Here is a 21,556-nt window from a genome sequence, read left to right on the forward strand (position 1 = left end):
ATATTTAAATTGCAATTCATACAACTGAGGGAAGACTGAATTATTTACTGTAGGATCTCAGATAAACCTCAGAACACAGAAACAATCTATAAATTCCCCAATGAGGGGAAAAATTAAAAAGTGGGATTTTTTTTCCTCCAGAACACTAAATTCTAGCATGATAGAATCTGTCCTTGTCTTTTTTTTTGTAACTTCTTGGCAAATAAATACCAGCACTGTGAAGAAAAGATTACAGCTTTTGGCTCCTGACCAAGGCACTCAGGCCGTGTGTGGGGTGAGGTGGTGCTGTGTGGGCTCAGGTTCTCTGCCACGGGATATAAACTTTAAACCATTGCCAGGAAAGCTTTCTACAGGTTCCATCTGCCTCCTGTGACAGGACAGAGCTGGGCCCATCCTCGAGGCCTTGCACCATTGTTGATGTTACACCAACAGCAGGATTTTAGCTATGTTATGTGTTTATTTCTGCAGAAAAACATTATTTCATTTTCAATTTATACTTCCTCAAACAATGCCATGAGAGATTCCAGTTAATTGTGTAAAATCTCTTCAACTAATTGTAGATCTTTGCTTCTGAGCTGCCTGTAGTGCTGGCTACACTTTGGTTCCAGCTAAAAGCTATTTTTAACAGAAGGGGGTTTAAAATCCTTTATAATTTAGTGGGTGAGTCCACACGTAGATCCTTGGTGTTACTTCTTTGAGTCTTTGAGAAATGCAGGGGTTTTTCAGCTGTTTTACATGAGGCAGTGAGTACTTTGTGCAGCACCACGAGTACATTGGTATTTCTGTAGATTAATTTATCTGCATCATGTAAATAACTGTACACAAAAAACTTATTTTTGAAAGTATGAAAAAATGAGGGGAAATGCATTTAGTCAGAGATCTTGAAACTACTGGGAACTGAATTTTAAGTATTCTAAAAATATGAATGACTGCACATCACTTTTTTTTTTCCACAGTCCTGAATATTTTTAAATTATTTCTCAAAATAACTGTGGTGCTTCAGCAAAGGACCTCATCAAGCAGTGTGTTCTTAATGGGCTGGAGGAGAAAACAGTGGAGGAAGAGAAGGATGAGTGGGGATGGTCTCTGATCCTGGGCATTGATCCTCAGCATCCCAGGGCTGAGGCTGGGTCTGTGCAGTGCTCCTGCCCCCAGGCTGGTCCCCTCTGGCACTGCTCCCTCAAAGCTTTATATTAAAATACTCTTTCTTAAAAAAAACCCCAAACAAACAAACAAATAAAATAAAAACACACACACACACACACACCAAAAAAAAAAAACAAAACAAAACCAAAACACCAGAAACAAAACCAAAAAACCCCACAAGCCAAAAAAAAAACCAAAAAATCCACAATTCCTTTATTCTATCATGCTAGAATTTAGTGTTCTGGAGGAAAAAAAAACAAACCACTTTTTCATTTTTCCCCCCATTGGGGAATTTATAGATTGTTTCTGTGTTCTGAGGTTTATCCGAGATCTCACTATAAATAATTTGGTCTTCCCTCAGTTGTATGAATTGCAATTTAAAAATTTTAATACAAAAATTAGATGCAGAAGAAGTAATCTTTTCTTACCAAAGTAGATTAAAAAGTTCCATATTTTTTTTCTAACAAAATCTAATAATAATGTTTTAGTTATCAGTATTAATATTATGTACAAATTCAAAGGCAGATTGTCAAAACATAATTAGAAGGCTCTGTTCAAGAAATTAAATACACTCTAGTAACAGAGATGTAAAAAGCATCTGTTTTGAAGTACTTTAATTAGAAATTAGACAACTAGAGTAGGGAAAAATAGATTTGTGTGAGATGAAATCAGAAAAAAATATAAGAATCTTGGCTACACAGAGTAGGAAAATACTGATGGAGCATGGAGGAAGCCAAGTGTATCTTGAATTTATGGTCAATAATGTAAATAAACTGTAACCTTTGACTTCTAAAAATCTTTTGCTCTGTTTTCTAGACATAGTTGAAATCATTATGGTTGTATTATTCTTAAAACCTAATGAAAATGACTGATTTTCCTAATGTGTTTCTCTCAGCTGGATGAATGCCTCTGGGTCTTCAGCTCACTTCCATTTGCAGGCTTCTGCAGTAGCTCAGCTTTTGAAGCATCTGTGGTGTTAAATTCATCCATAATCCAACATTCCTGGGGTCAGACGAGTGTGTGGATAGGGCTTATTTATTCATTTATTTTATATTTAACCTGAAAATCCTCTTTGTCATTAGGATCCCAACAGCTGCATGTTCATTTGCCAGCTTCCACACAAGGGCTGAAGGCTGAGATTTTGATATCTCTATCAGTACAGTCAATTATGTGTTGTCTAAATGAGCTTGTTTTATGTTTTATCTGTTATATTAGTTGTGGACAGATGGAAAAAAGCAAGCATCTCTAAATCCTGTTAGTTAAGGGTGTGCTGTTGTCTGGGAAGGTTACAGGCATAGTAATTAATGAGATTTCCAGCAGTCACAGTCTCAGTTAAATTGCATAAATTAAAAGAATTATTTTATTACTCTTCAGTATTTGCAATATTTCTCCTTCAAGTGACAGCTGCAAGCAACAATCAAAAAACTGGTTTATGGCAGAATTTTTTTAAAATATATTTTCACAGAACTCTGGCCCAATGAATGAAAGTTGAGAATTGCTCCTGTAAACCTGTGGAAAATGTGCCTAATTACAAATGTGCATTTGTAATTAATCCTGTCCTTCCAAACACATTGGGCTCACCTCAGTGCAGTTCCATTGCATGTCAATGCACAACGTTGAAAGTTTCACAAATTCCATATAAATTTGATGGGTTTGAATTGTGTGATTCAGAAATCCTGACAGCTTGAGGCATGTCAGTGTATGGTGTATAAAATCCTGTGTATTTACAGATACATGCACATATATCTGCAAAATCAGATGTCTCATATCCCACTTTTCCTGGTGGACTGTATTCCAGAAGGGAAGAAATTTCTTTCCTAGTTTGAAAGTACAGTTATTTCAACCTCTGATCAGTGTTCAATCTGAGCTATTGAGTTTAGCTATTCAGTTAAGACAGCTAAAATACAATTTTAAGAAAACCTGACATGTTTTATTTAACTTCACTCAAAAGAAAAAAAAAAAAGGAAATAACCTTCAACTTGTGTCACTTGTTCAAAATGAGCCTTGCAAAAGTGTTGGTTTAAATGGATTTGGTTATTGCTTTTACTTTTATTCCTTTGGAAAAAAACAACAAAATAACGTTTTGTTTTGTCTGGTTTTGTTTTATCTGGTTTTGTTCTTAATCCTGAACCCAGTTTATTTACTGGAAAGTAATTAATTTACTGGAAAGCTGTTTCTGCTTTAACTAAAAGCCAAACTGTGTCAACCTCTAACGTTAATACATTTGCACAAATCTGTTTGTGCCTTCCTCTGAGCCAAACCCGCTGAGCCCAGCGGTGCCAGCGCTGGCCTGGTGGCACTGGGTGTGACGTACCCCGGGTCTGGTGTCACTGCTGGGATTGCTGCTCGTGGCTTTCCTGCCCATTCCAGCCAGGCCAGGGGGCTGAGGAGGCAGCAGCCGGGTGGGGAGGGTGGGTGGGTGCTCCCGTTTTTGGGAGGAGCAGGGTGACAGGGAGACACAGCCGCGGGGCTGGCGGTTCCAGCATGGGGCATGTCTGTGTTCTGCTTTTTGTCCAGCTGGGTTCTCTCTGCTCTGAAGCCAAAGCACAAAACGAGCCCCTGGCTCGGTGCACTGCTGTGGTTGTGACTTGATTTCTGTTTTTTCTAAGATGCAAACTGAGGTTTAGTTGAAGTGTTCCAAAACCAGATACCACTCTCTCTCTCTTTCTTGTAGGCAGGGTGCTGCTGTGCCAGGCAAACCAGGAGGGATCTCCCGTGTACAGTGCCCCCAGTTCACTAGTATACACATCCACAAGTAAGCTAGTGTTATGGCTCGTTTCTTGTTCTGTTTTTGTGAAAAAAGCACATTTATTGTGAATTAAGCCCCCGAAAAATGTCAACTTTCCCAATGGCTCTTGTTAAGGTAAATGTGGTGTTATAAACATATGTAAGTAATGTCAACAGAATGTTTTCGGTTGCATCTTTATTCTCAAAGTATATTTTATTCAAAAATAAAAAAACCCAAATTGTCTATATTGCAATGTTGTACAGAAATGGTCAAAAGTTCCTCAGTAACAGTGACAGATTTTGGAATCCAGTTCTGTTGTGTGCTCTGCATTTTGTGTAGAAGATGTTGTGTTTCTTCTTCTGTTGTGCTCACAGCTGTGATTTAATACACAAAGCGTTACCATGCCACCGTTTGATTGGGTCAGGAAGAAATTAGATATGAAATCTTTTTTTACCAAAGGAACAGCCTTTTGAGAGGGGGCATTTTGAGCCATAAAAAGCTGCCCTAATAAAAAGAGCAGAGACAACATGACATGATGGATGCTGCCATCAGCCATTTTTCTGTACAAAACTTTGGAGTAGAGATGTGTCCTCTGAAACTGTGAGCAGAAACCTCTTCTGAGAGCATTTCAGATTGGATTGGTGGCACCACTGATGCTCATTCTGGCATCTAGTGGGATGAGAAGCCTGGAGCTGAATGCAGGAGCAGCCCTGGCTCTGTGTTCATTGTCATCCTCTGTAAAGAAAATACATGCTCTGATTTAACAGCATTATCAGATATGCTCTTTATGAAGATTGTATTCAATCCAGAATGCAATTCTACTCTCTTAGAGCTTATCTAGACTACTAAAATAATTATTTTTTTTTAAATTAAAGGCAGGAATAAGGACAAAAGAGTTCCATAGTGATCATCTCTACAGTCATGTAATTCTCTTATGTCAAACATTATCGATGGCATCCCTAGAGCTGCTGCTTTTCCAGGATTCATATGGGATCCCCTTGAAATGAGGAGTCTGGAATCTACAAATGCATAGTGAACTAACCAAATGCATTATGTGTTTTAAATTGCAAATTAAATTGTCAGTTAAGTCTGCATTTGCTTCCAGGTGCTCCAAGAATATTTTCTAATATGTCACCTTTCCCTAGCACTGTTTTTTTTTTTTTTAAACTTCTTGTAGTAATATAGATATATGAAATACTTACAGTTAAAATAATGCTCCCTTTTGGACATTTTTAGTGCACTCCTCCTTTTTGACTGACAATTGCTTTCGTAGAACATGATCCAAACCTTTCACTCATCTCACTATTAGGGAGCTTCTTTTAGAGAAGAGGGGGCAGTGTTTGTTATAATTTTCTGAAAATTGCTCTATTTTGAAAGCTTTTCTTAAGTTCACCCTGTTGCTCCTATTGTCTCACTGAGTTGTACCCCAGGAATTTTATTGGTGGGATTGCTGTTTGACAGATGATATTTCCACTAATATTGATCCCCCAAAGAGGCACTGTGAGCAAGCTGAGCTCTGGGGTTTGCTGTTCCCATTATGTCTCTTGAGTCAGTCCTGCTGAAAAATCTTATTTTGCAGCGGTGCTCCTTGAATAATGATATCCTAACAAACACCTGTTTGTTTTCAATTATGCCAAATACATAAATAAACAAGCTTTGCCTATCTGTCTCCCACTGGGCAATGTGTAATACACAGTTTCATAACAGGCATTGCTGGTAGCCCTTGCAGTAGAAATTATTGCACTTTTGTTGAAGCTGTGTGTTGGCAAGTCACGATTTTTTCCTTCATTATGTATAGAATTTCCTCCTGCCAAAATGCAATTTCCCCTACAGGGTCACAACTCCTAATAACACAAAATTACTACAATTACTAAACATTGTAATTAGTTTTTTTTTATTTCTCCTTATTACAAAACTTTCAATAAAGATGTAAAATAGCTTCGTTTCTATAGGAAATTCCACTAGAAGTGAATGGAAATGAAGGTTGACTTTCATTTCATTTCTTTTATTAGTTTAAAGATCTTCTGTATTCCATTTTTGTGCACTTTTTGTAATATTGAAATTATAACTGATAAGTCAACAGTGTCTAGGAGATGAATACTTGTACTATCATCATCCCATGTACACAACAATATTGCAGCCTTCCTTTTTGAATAATTTCTTAATTGTTTATTCTGTTACTGCTGATATTGTAACTGTGTGATATTTTACAACCTCTTACAATGTAAGAAATTAAGAGGTTTTCAATTTGTAATTGTTTTAACAGAAAGGAAAGAGTCTGCTGAGATTTTTCTAAAGCCATCATGAAGGTCAGGGAGTGCTAATGGCCCTTAGGAGTTATCAGATATTTGGAAGGGGATAGGCCTCATTTTTTTCAGAGTGCTGTCTAACTTGACTGTTCATCTTTTGTTCATGAGTTATAAGGCATGAAGGACTGGGACATGGTTGTAAGGTGTATTTTTCTTAATTTGGCTAGCTTGGTTTCTCACTGAATGTCTTGGTTTGTCATTGTACTGGCCACTGGCAGCCTCTGGTAACTCTGAGCACTTTTACCCACTGGCTCTCCAGAAAGCAGAACACAATTCTTGGAGCTACTCTTTCCCTTCTGATATTTTATTTCTCCAGGATATATTTTATGTACCACACTATACATTTCCCAGCACAATGATTAGTTACACCTCTGAATATGTCAGGAGATGGAAACATGGCTCTGCTTCCTTCCATCACTTCTGGCCCTTGGCATAATACAGAAAGAAATGAGCTGTTTCTTCTGCAAGCAGTGGAACAAATCAGCAGCAATAGTCTCTCATGCCTCATCTGTTCTCTTATGCTGAAGATGGGACCCGGATCAGTTTTTCATTTGCACATCTATTGTTGGAATAGACAATTTTTTATGTAGAAAGCAGAGTTTCAGCATGCCAATGTGTTCCCATCCCCGGGTGGGACAGGTCCTGTGGCAGCCACGGCCAGGAAATCCAGGCAGGAAACCTTGGCTGCTGTAGCTTCCCACAGGATTGGCATCTCCAGGGCAGAGCTGACCCAACAGATTTCAGTTAAATCCTTCATCAAAGCCATAATGCAGGATGCAGACAAGTATTGAAAGGAGTTACATCCAGCCAGGAATGATTGGAGTTCACCAAATCCCAGGGAGAACCCACTGGAATCTTCCTAGAGGCCCAGGATATCTCACTGAAAGTAAATGAAACAGTTTGGCTGCACATAACTGAGACTCTTTTTACCCTCACCTCTTTAGAATAGTTGCTTCCACAGGGAATTTTAAAATCTCGAAGAAACTTGTATCTACTGGTAAATAAGAAATGTGTCAAGAATAGTTTTGGAACTTTTGCAAATTGAAGCCACACATGCACAGAATCCATGAGAATATTAAGACCCTGCTGGACAAAAGGAAGATTCAAAAGAAGAAAAAAAAAAATTCTGTTCCTGAATGTCTGTATCACTGTTCTACCAAGGATGGTAACACAGCTGGGTATGTATGGTCAAAAAGGCAAAAATACAAACCTCAGTTTAGGCAAGGACTTCTAAAAACTGCTTTGTGCCTATTTCCCCCCATTTTTCTATTATGTAGAAGTGCCTGAAAATGTGAATGAAGTAGAAGCTCATGAGAGCCAAGGCATTGGGGAAGAGGGAAGAGATGAAGTTGTAAAATTGTCAAGTATTTCAGGCTGGAAGGACCAAGTTACACCAGAGCACCTCTAAGGATGGAGATTACCCAAATTTATGGGGTCATCTGTTCCAGTGACTGAATGTGCTGGCAGTGGAAACCTCTCTTGTTGCAAGTGAGGTTTGTGGTCCCTTCTCTCCCCAGCGTGTGCCTGGCCCTGTCCCCTGGTAATGTCCCTGTCCTTTGTGGCAGGGTATGGAAGAGGAGATGCATTTCCAGTAGAAAACCTTGTGCTGCCAGCCCTCCTGGCTGCTGTGGTGAGGCAGCAGCCTCGAGCTCTGCATCCCATCCCTCAGGAACATCCAGCTGTGCATCCCATTCCTCAGGAACATCCAGCTGTGCATCCCATCCCTCAGGAACACCCAGCTGTGCATCCCATCCCTCAGGAACATCCAGCTGTGCATCCCATCCCTCAGGAACACCCAGCTGTGGGGCTGTGCATCCCATCCCTCAGGAACACCCAGCTGTGGGGCTGTGCATCCCATCCCTCAGGAACATCCAGCTGTGCATCCCATCCCTCAGGAACATCCAGCTGTGCATCCCATCCCTCAGGAACATCCAGCTGTGGGGCTGTGCATCCCATCCCTCAGGAACATCCAGCTGTGGGGCTGTGCATCCCATCCCTCAGGAACATCCAGCTGTGCATCCCATCCCTCAGGAACATCCAGCTGTGCCCACCCAGGCCCCGTGGAGGGCAACAGGAGAGAGATGGGATTTAAAACTTAAAGGGAAGGTCAAAGGCAGCTAAATATTTTTTATTCTCTAAATCAGCACTTTGATCTCTGGAACTTTTAGGCTTTATTTAGCTCCAAATAAGCAATAGGATACTCGAGTTACTGAGTGTGTAGCTGCTAGTGGACTTTTCTGAGCTCACATTGAAGGGATAGTTCACTGTTAGCATGGGTAACTCACACGTATGGTAAAATATTTCAAGTTTCTCCATGCCTTTGTTCAGAATGATGTGCAGGTGAACACCCAAATGTTTAGCATGACCATAAAAGAGAATTTTGCCTTGAGTTCAATGAGTACATTTTAAACTGAAGTCAATTTTGGCTTAGATTTCCTAAATGTTAGAGTTGGTTCATCTTCAGTGAGCCTCCTTATCAGGTCCTAAATAAATCTTTCATACTGCAATCAAGTGATAGAATTAAAAGAAGAAAAATATGAAAATGCAAAATCCGATATTAATTCATTTTATGTTATCATACTCAAGGGCAAATGAAGTCGATGGCCCATTTTTTAATTGATATATCGATTGCAGTTTTGGAAGAAGTGATGGTGGAACTCAGCAGAAATGATTGAGGTGGTACAAAAGCTTATAAATCTGTCCCACATTGTTCGTGTTCTTTAATTGTAATTGTCTGATAAAACTTCCATCGGTTTCTCTAATTAACCTAATGGTCTAAATGAATTTCCAGATCACTGGTTATTCATTTCAATATAGAAAATGCCATTACATTGAGTTTAATTAATACTAAGTAAGTTCACAGTCCATTGTACCATTAGAATAGAATTTTATTGTTTTAACTGTTTAAATTATGAACATTATTTCCTCTCATTTTGTTTGTCCCATTTATGGACTTGAGTGTTCATTTTCTATTCATACCAAAATAGCATAAATCCCTTATAATTAAAATATTTAAAACCCAATGCTTTTCAAGCTCACATCCTCAAAATATCAGTGTAGATTTTTTTTTTATTTATTGTTTCAACTATTTTTAAACAGAATTCAGCCAGTGCCAAGCTCATAATCCCATGATATGCCCCAGAACATCTTATTTATCTTGATATTCCTTTCACAGAAGTACATATGACAGAAAAGCACTCACCAGAGAATACTTTTGCTTTGCGTCAGGCAGATATTAAAACAATAAACCATGTTGCCCTGGGATTTTAGCTTATGAGCCACCAGGAAACAACAAGGCAAAGATGAGATGTTTTTGAAAGGTGGGAAGGCAGTTCTTTTGGAAAATTCCCTGGAAACCTTTGGCCCTGTAATGTTCTTGACAAGAAATATTTTTAATGCTAAAGTTTGGGGTTTTTTAGAGCAAACCAGGAAAACACGCTTCGTTCCTTCAGAGCAGACATTGGAAATGTCCCAAAATTCCCCCAAAATTCCCACTATTCCATGAATTATGTGCTAGGAGAGAAGGAAAATCTGTGGCACAAGCATAAAATATTAATTACATCATATGGGAACTTTGTTCTCAACTGAAAATATTAGCACTTACATATAGCAGACATACGTCCTAGTTTTAAAAAGATTTTTTTTTCCTATGAGTGTTTTGTTTTAAATCAAAGATGGAGGACAGGATCTTGCTTATAGAATAAATGGGGAAAATCATAAATATACATTTTATATTTATAAAGAACACATCTAACCATAGGATTTAGTGTATTTGAGGACTCATTGTGCTACAGAAATGAAAATTAAGTCAAGCCTGTCTATGTAGTATGTCCTTGCCTTAGAAATAGGTTATTTGGCTTAGGAATATTAGTAAACTGCCTAAAAAAATGCTGTATGAAACTATTTCTGTGTTGCTTGTTTCAGTGAAGACATTCCAGGTTTTATTTTCCTGTGGCGTTACTAATGGATTGAAGGAAGACCTTTGACATTTCTATTATGTTCCAGTATCACTGTGGAGGCCCAACCAGGAAAACAGACTGGGGACACAGATCTGGGTGCAACAATAGCAGCAGGGCAGAAGACCCTGCCCTTAGTTTATTTTTCCATTATATATCTGTGGCAAGGTGACCATGGATTGGAGAAGGGTATCGCCACCTCTCCTGTCACATTGGTCTAGGAGGCTGTCATTCAACCTCCGCTTGTCTTGGAGAAAGAGTTCATAACATTGCCAGTATTTACAAAACATGGTCCTGTGTTTACAATTCACTAGCGTGAGAAACTGCACGTTTCTCCTTTAATATGAACGCTCAGCAAACCAGGAAAATTCATGGCAACATTCCAGGATATTTTCAATACCAAGAAAATTACACAGGGAAAATAGGAATTTTCAAAAGGTGATTCAAAGTGCCAAATCATTAGTGGAAGCATTCGGTTTGGAAACCTTGATTCTGTTGATTTTGTCAGGTTTAATCTGTTGCACACATGTAATTACCTGAAAATTATACTGTAATGATGGCAGCTCGCTGCCACTCCAAGCAGCTGCAGGGTGGATGCTGCTGGCACTTGGTGTACCCTACTCTGGATTTTGTGTGTCAGTCATGTCTGACCTCATCCAATCCAAGTGGACATATATTGCAATGATATCAATGATTAATTTGTTCTGATTTTATTGTTGTAGTTTTTCTTCATTTCACTGTTTGGCAGGCTTGCCATTTTGAGTGAGAATATGGGTCAGGAACAGTTTAAAAAATGAGTAGTCATGTGGTATAAATAATTAGCCAGCACAAATTATTTATTTCTGAATTGAAGGGTTTTGCAAACTAAATTTTTAATTGGTCTGTTTTCTCTTAAGCTGAATTGGAATGGGAGGTCACTTCATCACCAATTAAATATATATCAGAGCATTGTATTTACACTTTGGTGGGTTTTTCTGCTTCTTACTGCTTTGAAGGAAACAGATAGAGCACCCCTGCAAAGGAGGCTGTGATTGGGCCATTAATTAACCAAATTAACCATTGAAGGGCTGCAGTTCCTGACCAAGGGTGCAAAAATCCTGCCAAAGGCAAATGTCCATAAATCTGAGAAGAGCAATCCCATATATGATTCCTAGGCTACAAAAACCTTATTACTGAACATTTAGGGGTCAAGCTATCTCTTGTTGTGCTTCCTGAATTAATTGCCTTTATTTATGGAGAGAATCATCCAATAGTAATTAGGAAAAAATGTGCCAATTGCCCTTCCTGTTTGTATATTAAATGCAGGGGGTCTGAGTGAAAGCTTAAATAAAGAAGATACCAATAGTAAGTAGGAAGGGAATGGCTTTCCATAATTCCCTCCCCAATGTATAGAAGTGTAGAGAAATGTTGATGGCATCTCATGCTGAAATGTCTTTGGAAGATTTTTAAACTCTCTTCTGTCCCATTCTGTTGGGCTTTGCTTTGATGCAGGGTAACACCACTGGTTTTCAAGTAAGATAAATATAGTACAAAATTTTTAAAAATAGGTAAAACTGTATTCATATGCATTGCATTGTATTCTTGATTTAACTATCATCCTGTTTTTAACTGTAAAGTCAACCTCTTTGGTTTTGGGTTTGTTTGGTTGGTTTTTTTATAGTGTTGCCTGAAATTCCTCCTACAGCATTCTGATATTCTCTATCAGTATACATTGTTTTTTCTGCAACTATTTTCAGGATAAACTTAATTTTACCTCCTGCTTATCCATATTTTAAATGGTGACTTGTAAGTCCTCACTAAAATACATTGTGTGTGTCCAAAATCTGTAAATGTGGCTTTCATTTCACTCCCACAGATGTGTTTTTAAGGGCCTTGCTGTTTCCCCTCATTCTTCTGTCGATCTGTTCAATGCTGGAGCAGTGTGTCTGAACTAGCAGGCTTAGGAATTTTGGAAAGAGAGACATGTTCTGGTTTGTGTCACTGATTTTTTTTTATCCACTTGTACACAACCGTACATGCAGGTAGTGGGAGATAGCTGTAAAGTAAATAGTGGAGAGTATCTCTGTCCTTTAGTTCAAATAATAAAAACTCTGTGAGGCCAAGGACAGTTGGGAACTCAGCTGCCTTCCCCTGGTGTTCTGCTGGTGGTGAACTCAGCACCTGGCCAGGGGCAGCACTGGTGACTAACCTGAGAATTGGGGCAATAGGACTGCTTGGACTTACTCCTCTCAGAGAGCAGCTAAATAGTGAGAATTATGTTCAGTAATTCCATTTACTATGTACATCGTATTTACATAGTGAGAATTACATTTAGTAGTTCCATTTACTATGTACATTACATTTACACAGTGAGAGTTACATGCAGTATTATCTTGCATCATGTGCTGTGACTCAGACAATTTGTGCACAGTCCTGGGTGCCTCCTTCCCTGGCTCTGCATCCTGTAACCTCTCTGCTGCCTCACCCATTTTTAGTACCAGACAGTGTTGAATTTACATCTCAAATCACCCTGCCTGGCAGAGATAAAACTCTTAATTTTGTGCTTTTCAGCTTAGCCTGTAAGATTTGGTGTCAAATAAAGGCACACCTTAGTGTCACTCTATTTTGTGATGGTTGTTGTTGAATCAAGGTTCTTGGAACCATTCTGTGTACAGCAAAATTCAACCTGAATTTCACACACAATAAGTGCTTTTTAGGAATTAACATTTTTACTATCAGTATGACTTTGCAGGTGCAATTCTTAGTTTTGACAGTTTGGATTAGGTTAACAGCTGGGTTTTTCCTCCATTACTTCCTGCCTAAGTTGTTCCCAATGCAATCTGACAGTGCTCTTTTTACAGTTTAATAATTCTGTTGAGCTTTAGGAATCCTTGTGTCATCTAAACAGTATTTCTTGTCACTATATAATTGACTTTCATAAACATTCAAATTACCAAATTTTGTCATCTCTTTATAGCAGTGCTGCTCTTCATCCAGCTTTTCCACAGCCGTGGCCTTTTTCCTTTGTCTTGGAAATGGTGCTTTGTTAGACACAGGGGATTTCTTCCATTTCCTTGAAACTTGTAGCTGTCCAATAACTGGGAACACCAGATGAGATATTGATCACTTTGATCATCTATATTTGAAGATTGTTCTTTAATTTAAGATCAAACATGTCTTCTCTGATCTCTGCTGTTTCTTTTCCTTTATGGCCTGGATGCTTTTTTACCTCCTGAGCTTTTCCTTCTTTTTCAGTTGCTTCCTTTGTGAAAAGCCAACTGTTCTTTGTACCTCAAATACTTGTAATCTCAGATATGTAGACACTCTCATTTTGATTTTAAGTACATTATAAGTAATTTCACCGCCAGTTATAGCTTTTTTTTTTTTTTTAATTCAAAGTTGGTGTCATTACAAAGCTCTTCACAAAGAGTTCTCAGTCCTCTTACCCTTTCCTTTATATCCCTTCACATCCTCTGTTTTCCTCTGCTTGTTCTTGGTGTCTTAGGGTGATGTCAGCTGGCTGCATATGCAATCCAGTTAAAGAAGGGTGAAGAATAAGGGAATTTTTGATAACCATAGAATCACTAAATGGCCAAAATCTGAGTGGAAGGGGCACTGGAGCACATGCTGTCCATGCCCTGCCCCAGCAGCAAAGCCTGGAGCAGGCTCTCAGCTTGTGAACATCTCCAAGGGTGGAGATCCTGCAGCCCCTCTGGGCAGCTGTGCCAATGGCCAGTCATCCTCACTGGAAAAAAACTGAGACAGTTTCCAGGCTTGGGCATCAAGGTTTTGCTCAGAAGGTTCTAAATTAATGGCATATCATGGTAGCAATGTACACAAAAACCAATAGTGGATTGGGTTTTGTTACATGAGAAGAGAGAAACAAAAAGAATAGTTTCACCTAGATTTTAAATAATCACAAAGAGGTCAGGATGTGTAAGTCATAGAAATAATAAATCAATTGGATCTGAAAGCAACTTTAAGGTAACCAAATGAAAAGTTTTGTTTGAGCAATTAAGTGTCTTCCTATAATTTAGCATAGGAATAAAGCTTAGGTTGCTTTTTACTGAGATATTTAGTTTATGCTTTGTTTTTGTGTGCATTTGATTATAGTTTGATATGGAATAATCTAAAAATCTGGTTCTTCCCATATCTGAGGCTGATATACTTGAAAACAGTGTTTTAAAGTAATTGCCTGTCCCCTTTCTAGAAATATTTACATGTACATCAGTATAAAAAGTTTCACCACACTTACGTGAAATTTTGTGCTAATTTGGATTTGACAGGAAACTTAATGCAGTAGCGTTGTGTAAAGGGATTCAATTACAGTGTGCAGTGTTTTGTAAGTAACTGTCTTGCATAAAAAAGTTAATTAATCAGAGCTGTGTCAATTTCCTTGTGCCATGTCAATTTGCAGCAAGGTAATTAATCACTAATCGCCCAGCGTGCAGCAGACTAAGGGACAATCCATGAGTCATTTGTTGTTATTTTTTTCCAAATAAATGGCACACAGAGCCATGAAGAAACACATCCTGCCTTTCATAATATTTTTATCGACAGTTTTGCATGTTGTAATAGACTGCAGCAACAAGCAGCTGTAGTTCAATGGAATATGAATATTAAAGAAACAAATGAGAGCAGATTTATAGGCCATTGCTTTTCTGTTATGTCAGTTTTGAGATTACACTGAGCAAATGAACAGTGAAAAATTACTCTTCCATGTGGAGAATGGTGATTAGACTTGTACATTAATTAGAGATTTTTGTTTTCCTTTTTAATGCATTTCAAATGAGAATGTCCTATAAGTAGGGGTTTCTCCAAAATACAGATTTATTCATCCCTAAACAACAGTGTATAATACTGGCATGCATTTTTTTACAATAGTAAGGAAATAATTGGTCTATAATTTTAAGTATGGTTCAAAAAATAAATAGCTTGTGAAAGAAACAGAAGTGACCAGTTGTGACTGTGTTTAGTGTATATGGGAAATTTCTTTTGAATGCATAAATTCATAGATCCCAGGGAAAATCATCTCACAACAGTGACAGGTAAAGAAATGTATTTTCAGCCTGTAATTTTAAACACTGTGAACTTTCTGAAGATTTTTTTTTACTCAGAATTTGAGGCGTGTGTATGTACATATATTATATATAATTTAAATGCTTTTTCATGTTAGAATCTGTATTAACAGAGCTTACATTTTGCTTGCAGTGTGCTTTGGTCTGTGTATTTAAATGCACAAATCCTCTTTAGCACACTGTTTATAATTCTTTCAAAGAATGCCACTTAATAATACTTATTACTATTACAGTGCAGGGAGAACACAGCACACATTGGGATAAACTGCTGATTCTGTTCCTGAAATCTCAGATAATATCATATAGATTATTCTGCTTAGCCTTTCTCAGCATGCTACCCATTATATCTCTTTGTTTTTAATTTATTGTGTTTCCTCAACGGGGATCCTCCTGAACTCTGGGAATAATGTAAATGTGTCTCCCTGCCTTCCCAGCAGTTAAACCGCGCCACAGTAAATTAGCGATAAACCGATGCCAACACGACGCAACGTTAAAATTCTTCCCCATAAACCATTTGCAGGCTCTTGGTGGCAGATGACCCGCTACTCTGTGCAGAGGAGGAGAGATTAGGAGTGATGAGAGGTAGATCTGCTCATCCATTTTGATGGCACACCTTTCTTGGGGCATATGGCGCCCTCATACAAATTCAAACCGCAGCACAAATGTGAAGAATAATTGCCCATTAAAGTGGCTGTATATTTTTATGGCTTTGATACAAAATCTGCCCCCTGTTGTCTTTTGCATCTGCTGCTCTTTCATCTATCCCAAAGCCTTAAAACTTTAATATGCAGTGTATAACCCTTAAGTATTTTTTGTCAAGTTATATTCCTCTTTTTGGGAACTCAAGTTTTTCGTTGTTCCTTCAGTCTTTGTTTTCCCAGGCCCGTGTTGAGATATGATGCCTACAAAGTGCATCTCCCTGTTGTGTTCATTTAATAAAAAATTAGTAAAACAAATGCTGATCTTACATCCTCTGGGAAAAATTAGGATTTGATTAAATTTCATCTGTGAACTCAAAGATTAAGTTTTTCTTCCTTATGCTCATATTTGCTTTTTCTATAAAATCATTAGTTATCTAAATTTTGCTGTTATACTACCATGAATCCTGTTAATTCCAAAGGCCTTTTTATTTGCTTAAATGTGGCAGTTTGCTTGCCATATTTCATGTTTGAGATCTAAACTGAAGGTCACTGAAGTGACAGTGATTCCACATTTACAAAGTGAAAGAAGAGAAAACTTTGTAGACAATATTCATTGTAATAATGCATTTTAAAATTCTATCCCCCTAAGTATAAAAATAGAATAAACAAGTTCAAAGAAGAAATCTTACCAGCATAATGTTCTTAAAACGATTTCATTTAGGCTGTAGTAGATGATTTGTATGATTTTGGGTAATTATATTAAGCAAAGCCAAGGATTTCTAGAGCATATTATTTATGCTCTAAATTTTTTATCTTGAAAATTAAAATGGCTGAGTGACTGTAAGAACTGAGTTTTGTGGTTGTAGTCTCATTCATATTTGAATAGCTGACTGAATATCTATAGAATGGATGGGGCCATTAGATGAAAATGTAAATTGTTTTCCATGGCTTGATGTTTGTTTATATATATTGTCCTTAGAAAAGTCTTTCTTTTTATAACCTCGTGTTATTGCCTCCTATCATCAACATGCATTTGGAGAAATCTGCCTTTTCTCAGTCACAGATCAGAGGAATTCCAGTCATCAAATTACTTTGATGAATTTAAGCTACTTTTGCTTAGAAGTGGGCTCAGATGCTTCCCTGCTGAGAGTCAAACACATTCTCAGCCCCATTATAATAGCATTTCCACTCGCTGAGTTTCAGCAGCCTGGCACTGAGGCTCTAAGGAAGGTTGACCTACAAACTGTAAGTCATTAAAACCTCACCCCTCCTGGCTACTATCTTCATTACTTTTGGGACTGGTTAATAGCATCTAATGCTTCCTGATGGGACAGCCCTTTTCATAAAATTCTTTTTATGAAGTCCATTCTTCAGTTGTGTTCTAATGCCGTCACTTCTGCTGGTTATTTTGGGGTGAGGATATTAAAAAGTTGGAAGCAAAGTAAATTCTGTGGTTATTACATATTCCTACCTGTCTGATTTCTCAGCTGGGCTGGAGGAGTGTCAGGTTTTGTTTTTTCTTCTGAACTCAAATCCAGGACAACAAAACCTGTTGATTATTTTGCCTCTAATCTCAACCCCTAATATTACTGCCTGACAATAGAAAGTGTGTCTTCAGATAATCTGATTTTCAGATGGACCCAAATCAGTTTTTGGGATTGATATCATTCTGTTATAAATAAACTCAACTGTTAGACCTCATTTGATTGTAAGGCCTTGCAATGCCACTCTTAGCCCCATGTTTCATTTCCATCATGTCTGATCCCCTTCCTGGCAGAGCTGCACCTCACTGCTCTGCCTTCCACTAGCTGCATCCTAAGGGTTTCAGTGCTTTGCTTTACTTTAGGCATTGTCTGCTCTGTGACTTTATTAAGAAAGCATTGCAAAGCAAGCATAGCAAAACAGTTACATTACTTTAGGCTTCTCATTCAAACTCATCCTTTGTGTTGCAGATTCTTTGAAAATGATAAAAAAAATTATAATCACTGTCTTGTCTTTGCATGTCCCATGACTGCTGACCCTGCCTTAGAGGTTTTGGATTTGGTAAACTCCTATGGACTAAGTGACTCTCCCTCTTATGTCTCTTTTCTTTCTTTTTCTCCTCTTTTGTTAAGAGAAAGCCTTCTTTCTCATAAAAATGTAATTTAAAAAAAGTTATTTTTGACTCATCCACTGATGGGGCACTCTGCTTTTCCAGTGACATTTCTTTGTGGAAAGCATTCACTGTCAAAGATTTGAGGTCAATGACCCTCCTTGTAATTCTTTCCAAGGTGTGACTGCCATGAAGAATAAAGAGAATTTAGGATAAATACTCACTTGTTGCAAAATATGTATCTTAATGTTTCTGTGTGAAAGCTGAGTGGTACAATTCAAAGGAAAAAAATGTTCACAAATCACACTGGGGGTTCATTCTTTCACAAAGGCATTTCCTCAGTGTCTCCCAAGGATTCCAGTTGATTTTAATTTATTGCTTAGGACCCCAAAAGAACAACTGCTATAAATATTGCCAAACATAGATGTTCATTACAAAGAATTAATTACTGGAACAGATTTCTGGGCAGGACTTTCCAGACCATGTCTTGCAAGCCCATGATGGTGTTACATATCTTACTTTGCTGGAGCTTAGGCTGCTTTTGAGTTATCACTTCTATTCTTATTGTGAAAGAGCTTATTCTATCAATATTTAGAAAACTACAGAGGCAAGTGAAGAAATTGTGAGGTTGTCTGACCTTTTATCTTTTCTTTTTTTTTTTTTTTTTTTTCTTCTTTGTAATTGCCATTTAGGTCAGTGAAATTTATCTTAATTTTGACACTTTAAGAGTGTCCTAAAGGCTGCAGTTTATCCTTTAACATCTCCACCATTTCAGGTATCATTTTTTCCTGGCCATTCTCTCAAATCCATTTCCACCCATTTGCTTAAACAAACTCTTCTGAGTACTGGTTGGGTTTGTTTCTTTTTATTTAGATAGGTATTTTTTTTTAAGACACAAATTAACAATCAGTTTATTGGAGAAACCTACTTCTAGAAATGCCTACCAGTTGGAAGTGAGTGATTTTTCTAAGGCAGCAGACTGCAGCTGAACATCACTCTTACACAAAGATAACTGCACTGGATTGGATCAGTTCTCCATCCAGAGCAGTACCTGTAACAGCAAAGGAGCAAAAGGCAGATGAAGAAAGAAAAGAAAAGCTGCAGGACTAAAGGGAGTGTGTAGATCTGTAGTTCTTTGAACATTATATAAAACTATCTTTTCCATTTCCCTCTGAATATTGTATTAATTTTTATACAAGGCTGTATACTTGTAAAGGAAAAGGACAGAAGTTACATGGTTCCAGCAGCAGGCCATAATTCTGTCACCACTACATTTACACTGGTCAGTTCTCAATCTTGTTGAATATGCAAAAGTACTTACAGCAACCACATTTCACACAGATGATGTATTTGTTGTTTTTCCTTAAAAGAAATGTTTTCTAGTACAATTCCTTTAAGACTTCGTAAATACAGTTGTTTGCAAAGTTATCAGCAGAATATCAAGTTCTGCATGTTCATCTTTCTGATTTTGACACATTCCTTTTATATTTCCTATAAAATATGGTATTTGCACTTTCTAAGACAGTTCTAATTTATTTGCATTGCCATAAGGTTGGTTTGTGTGGTACCACAAGCATGTAAATCTTTGCAGAATCACTATGTAACCTTTTTGTCAGAGAGAAGGACCTAGAAAAGCCCCAAAGCCACAGCAGTAAGGCAGTAATAGAGAAATCACCATAATTACAGTATCTGCCTTCAGATGTTCAGCCAACAAGGCCTAAAAGTTGTGAATTGGTTTCATTTTCTTTTTTTTCAAATTCAAGACTTCTTTTAAAATTTGATGCTAAATGAGGATTGAAATCAATTCATATTTCAGATTTGAAAATTTTTATACATCAGTATTTTCATTTTCTTGCTTTTTTTAGGGCTTTGCTAAGGAATATTTGGTTTATTTCTTTATTTACATACTGAAAAAAAAAATCAACACAGTGAAGCACATCTGATGTAACGTGACTGCCATCAGAGCTGGATTTGATTTTATCTGTCTCACTGATGAATTCATTCATGAAATACCTGTTCTAACATTGACATGCAATATATGTACAAAGGAGAAATGAAGTAATTAAACACTGCTCAAAAAACTGGCAGACAAAGCAAAGTGGGACATTTTGTTTGTTGTTTTGGGGTTTGATTATTATTTTTTCAATTAAAAAGTTATCAAGAGAGAAGTTTAACAGAATGAAAGCCTCTAATACCGTATTACTGTTCAATTTCTGATTAAAATATTTTAAGTCTCAAATGGAATGGTAATTAATTTTCTCAGTTCCAATGACAATATAAAAATGTCTGAGTTAATTTCTTTGTTATATGATTAAGTTATTTCTGTTTGGTCTGGATATTATGTGGATTCAGATGTATTCCTAAGGTGTACAATTCTTGCTTTTGAAGGAATGAAAGATATTGTTATGTACATGGTGCAACCCCCCCAAAAAATGAGAGAAGAGAGGAAAATATCCTTCCATTATTACACAGTTAAGAGCTGGTTAATAATCCAACTCTTGAGCAAAAGCAAAGCTCTTTTCTTTTGGCAAAATCACTGGATAATTTAGATGGCTTGAGGTCACCTAAGCCTCTAATGTCTCACCCTCACTGACAACAGGGCTGCCTTTAGAAGACAGACCCAATAATGTGATGCAAATATCTCTGGTGTTATAAATTTGAGCCTGAACTTGGACCTCAGGAGTCTCCTGGTAGCAGTGTTGGCCGAACGAGTCACCACTCATTTTAACAATGCTTTCTGAGAACCTCGGAGCGGTGTGCGACACTGCCATCCAAATTCCCCGTTCGCCGCCCGCTCTTTGCGCGCGGAGATTTGCTCAAAAGATGGCTTAAAAAACTCCTTGGCGACTCCCTCGTCCAGCTACAGGCAGGCCTTTGTACCATTTACCCCACTGCTTGCTCCATCCAGAGCGTGGACACCGCACACTAACCCCTCTTTCTCTCCCTCCGCAGTGCCAGGATTTCCCTACCCCGCTGCCACCGCAGCTGCCGCCTACAGAGGTGCCCACCTACGAGGCCGAGGCCGCACGGTGTACAACACGTTCCGAGCAGCGGCTCCCCCTCCTCCCATCCCGGCCTACGGCGGGTAAGGAGCCCTGCTTCCCTCTCCTCTGCCTCCACGTGCATCCCGGGAGCCTGGGCACCGCTCCCAGCCCCGCCGCGCGCGGGTCGTGCCCGCCCGGCGCCCGCGCCTCGCACGGCGGCTTGAAAAATGACTGTAATTTGTACTGCCATGCTTGGTGGCCTTAAGCATTTCAGATGTCACATATTGTTATGTAAATGCTCCCGCAAACGGAACGCTCCAGAACGGGGAGATTGTTCCGGCTAAAGGTATATTTTTGATGATTGCAAGCATCTGGTTATTAAGGAGGTTGGAGCGAGTTAACTTCTTTTTCTTCAAATCGCCTGCTGAAAGTTGTCTCTGCACCTGAAGGCTTACTGCTGTATTTTTTTATACCTTTTTTTTTTATTGCAGTTTGCTTGGTTTTTCTAGTTGCCATCTTTGCCCTGATAGAAATCTGGGGTGCTCCTCTCAGGACTATTTGCTTAAATAATGCTTTAAGATTTCACTGTCAGGGACCTGCATTTAGTAAAATCAAGTAGTAAACTAAGGAACCAAGAAGAGGA

The 21,556-nt window shown here is 38.2% G+C and overlaps 1 protein-coding gene across 34 annotated transcripts in view; it reads left to right on the top strand.

Moving 5' to 3' along the window:
- The window catches only part of RBFOX1 (RNA binding fox-1 homolog 1), an 818,485-nt gene that overhangs the window by 749,020 nt on the left and 47,909 nt on the right, over positions 1-21,556 (top strand). For 27 of the 34 annotated variants that reach the window (XM_063414918.1, XM_063414937.1, XM_063414910.1 and 24 more), the window contains 2 exons: positions 3,821-3,901; positions 20,882-21,014. In XM_063414918.1, coding sequence (XP_063270988.1) covers positions 3,821-3,901; positions 20,882-21,014 — 214 coding nt within the window. The remainder of the gene's footprint in view (positions 1-3,820; positions 3,902-20,881; positions 21,015-21,556) is intronic. The other 7 variants (XM_063414939.1, XM_063414923.1, XM_063414942.1 and 4 more) reach the window with 1 other exon arrangement.

The sequence above is a fragment of the Prinia subflava genome, chromosome 17 (assembly GCF_021018805.1).
Source record: "Prinia subflava isolate CZ2003 ecotype Zambia chromosome 17, Cam_Psub_1.2, whole genome shotgun sequence".
NCBI classification, from domain to species: Eukaryota; Metazoa; Chordata; class Aves; order Passeriformes; family Cisticolidae; genus Prinia; species Prinia subflava.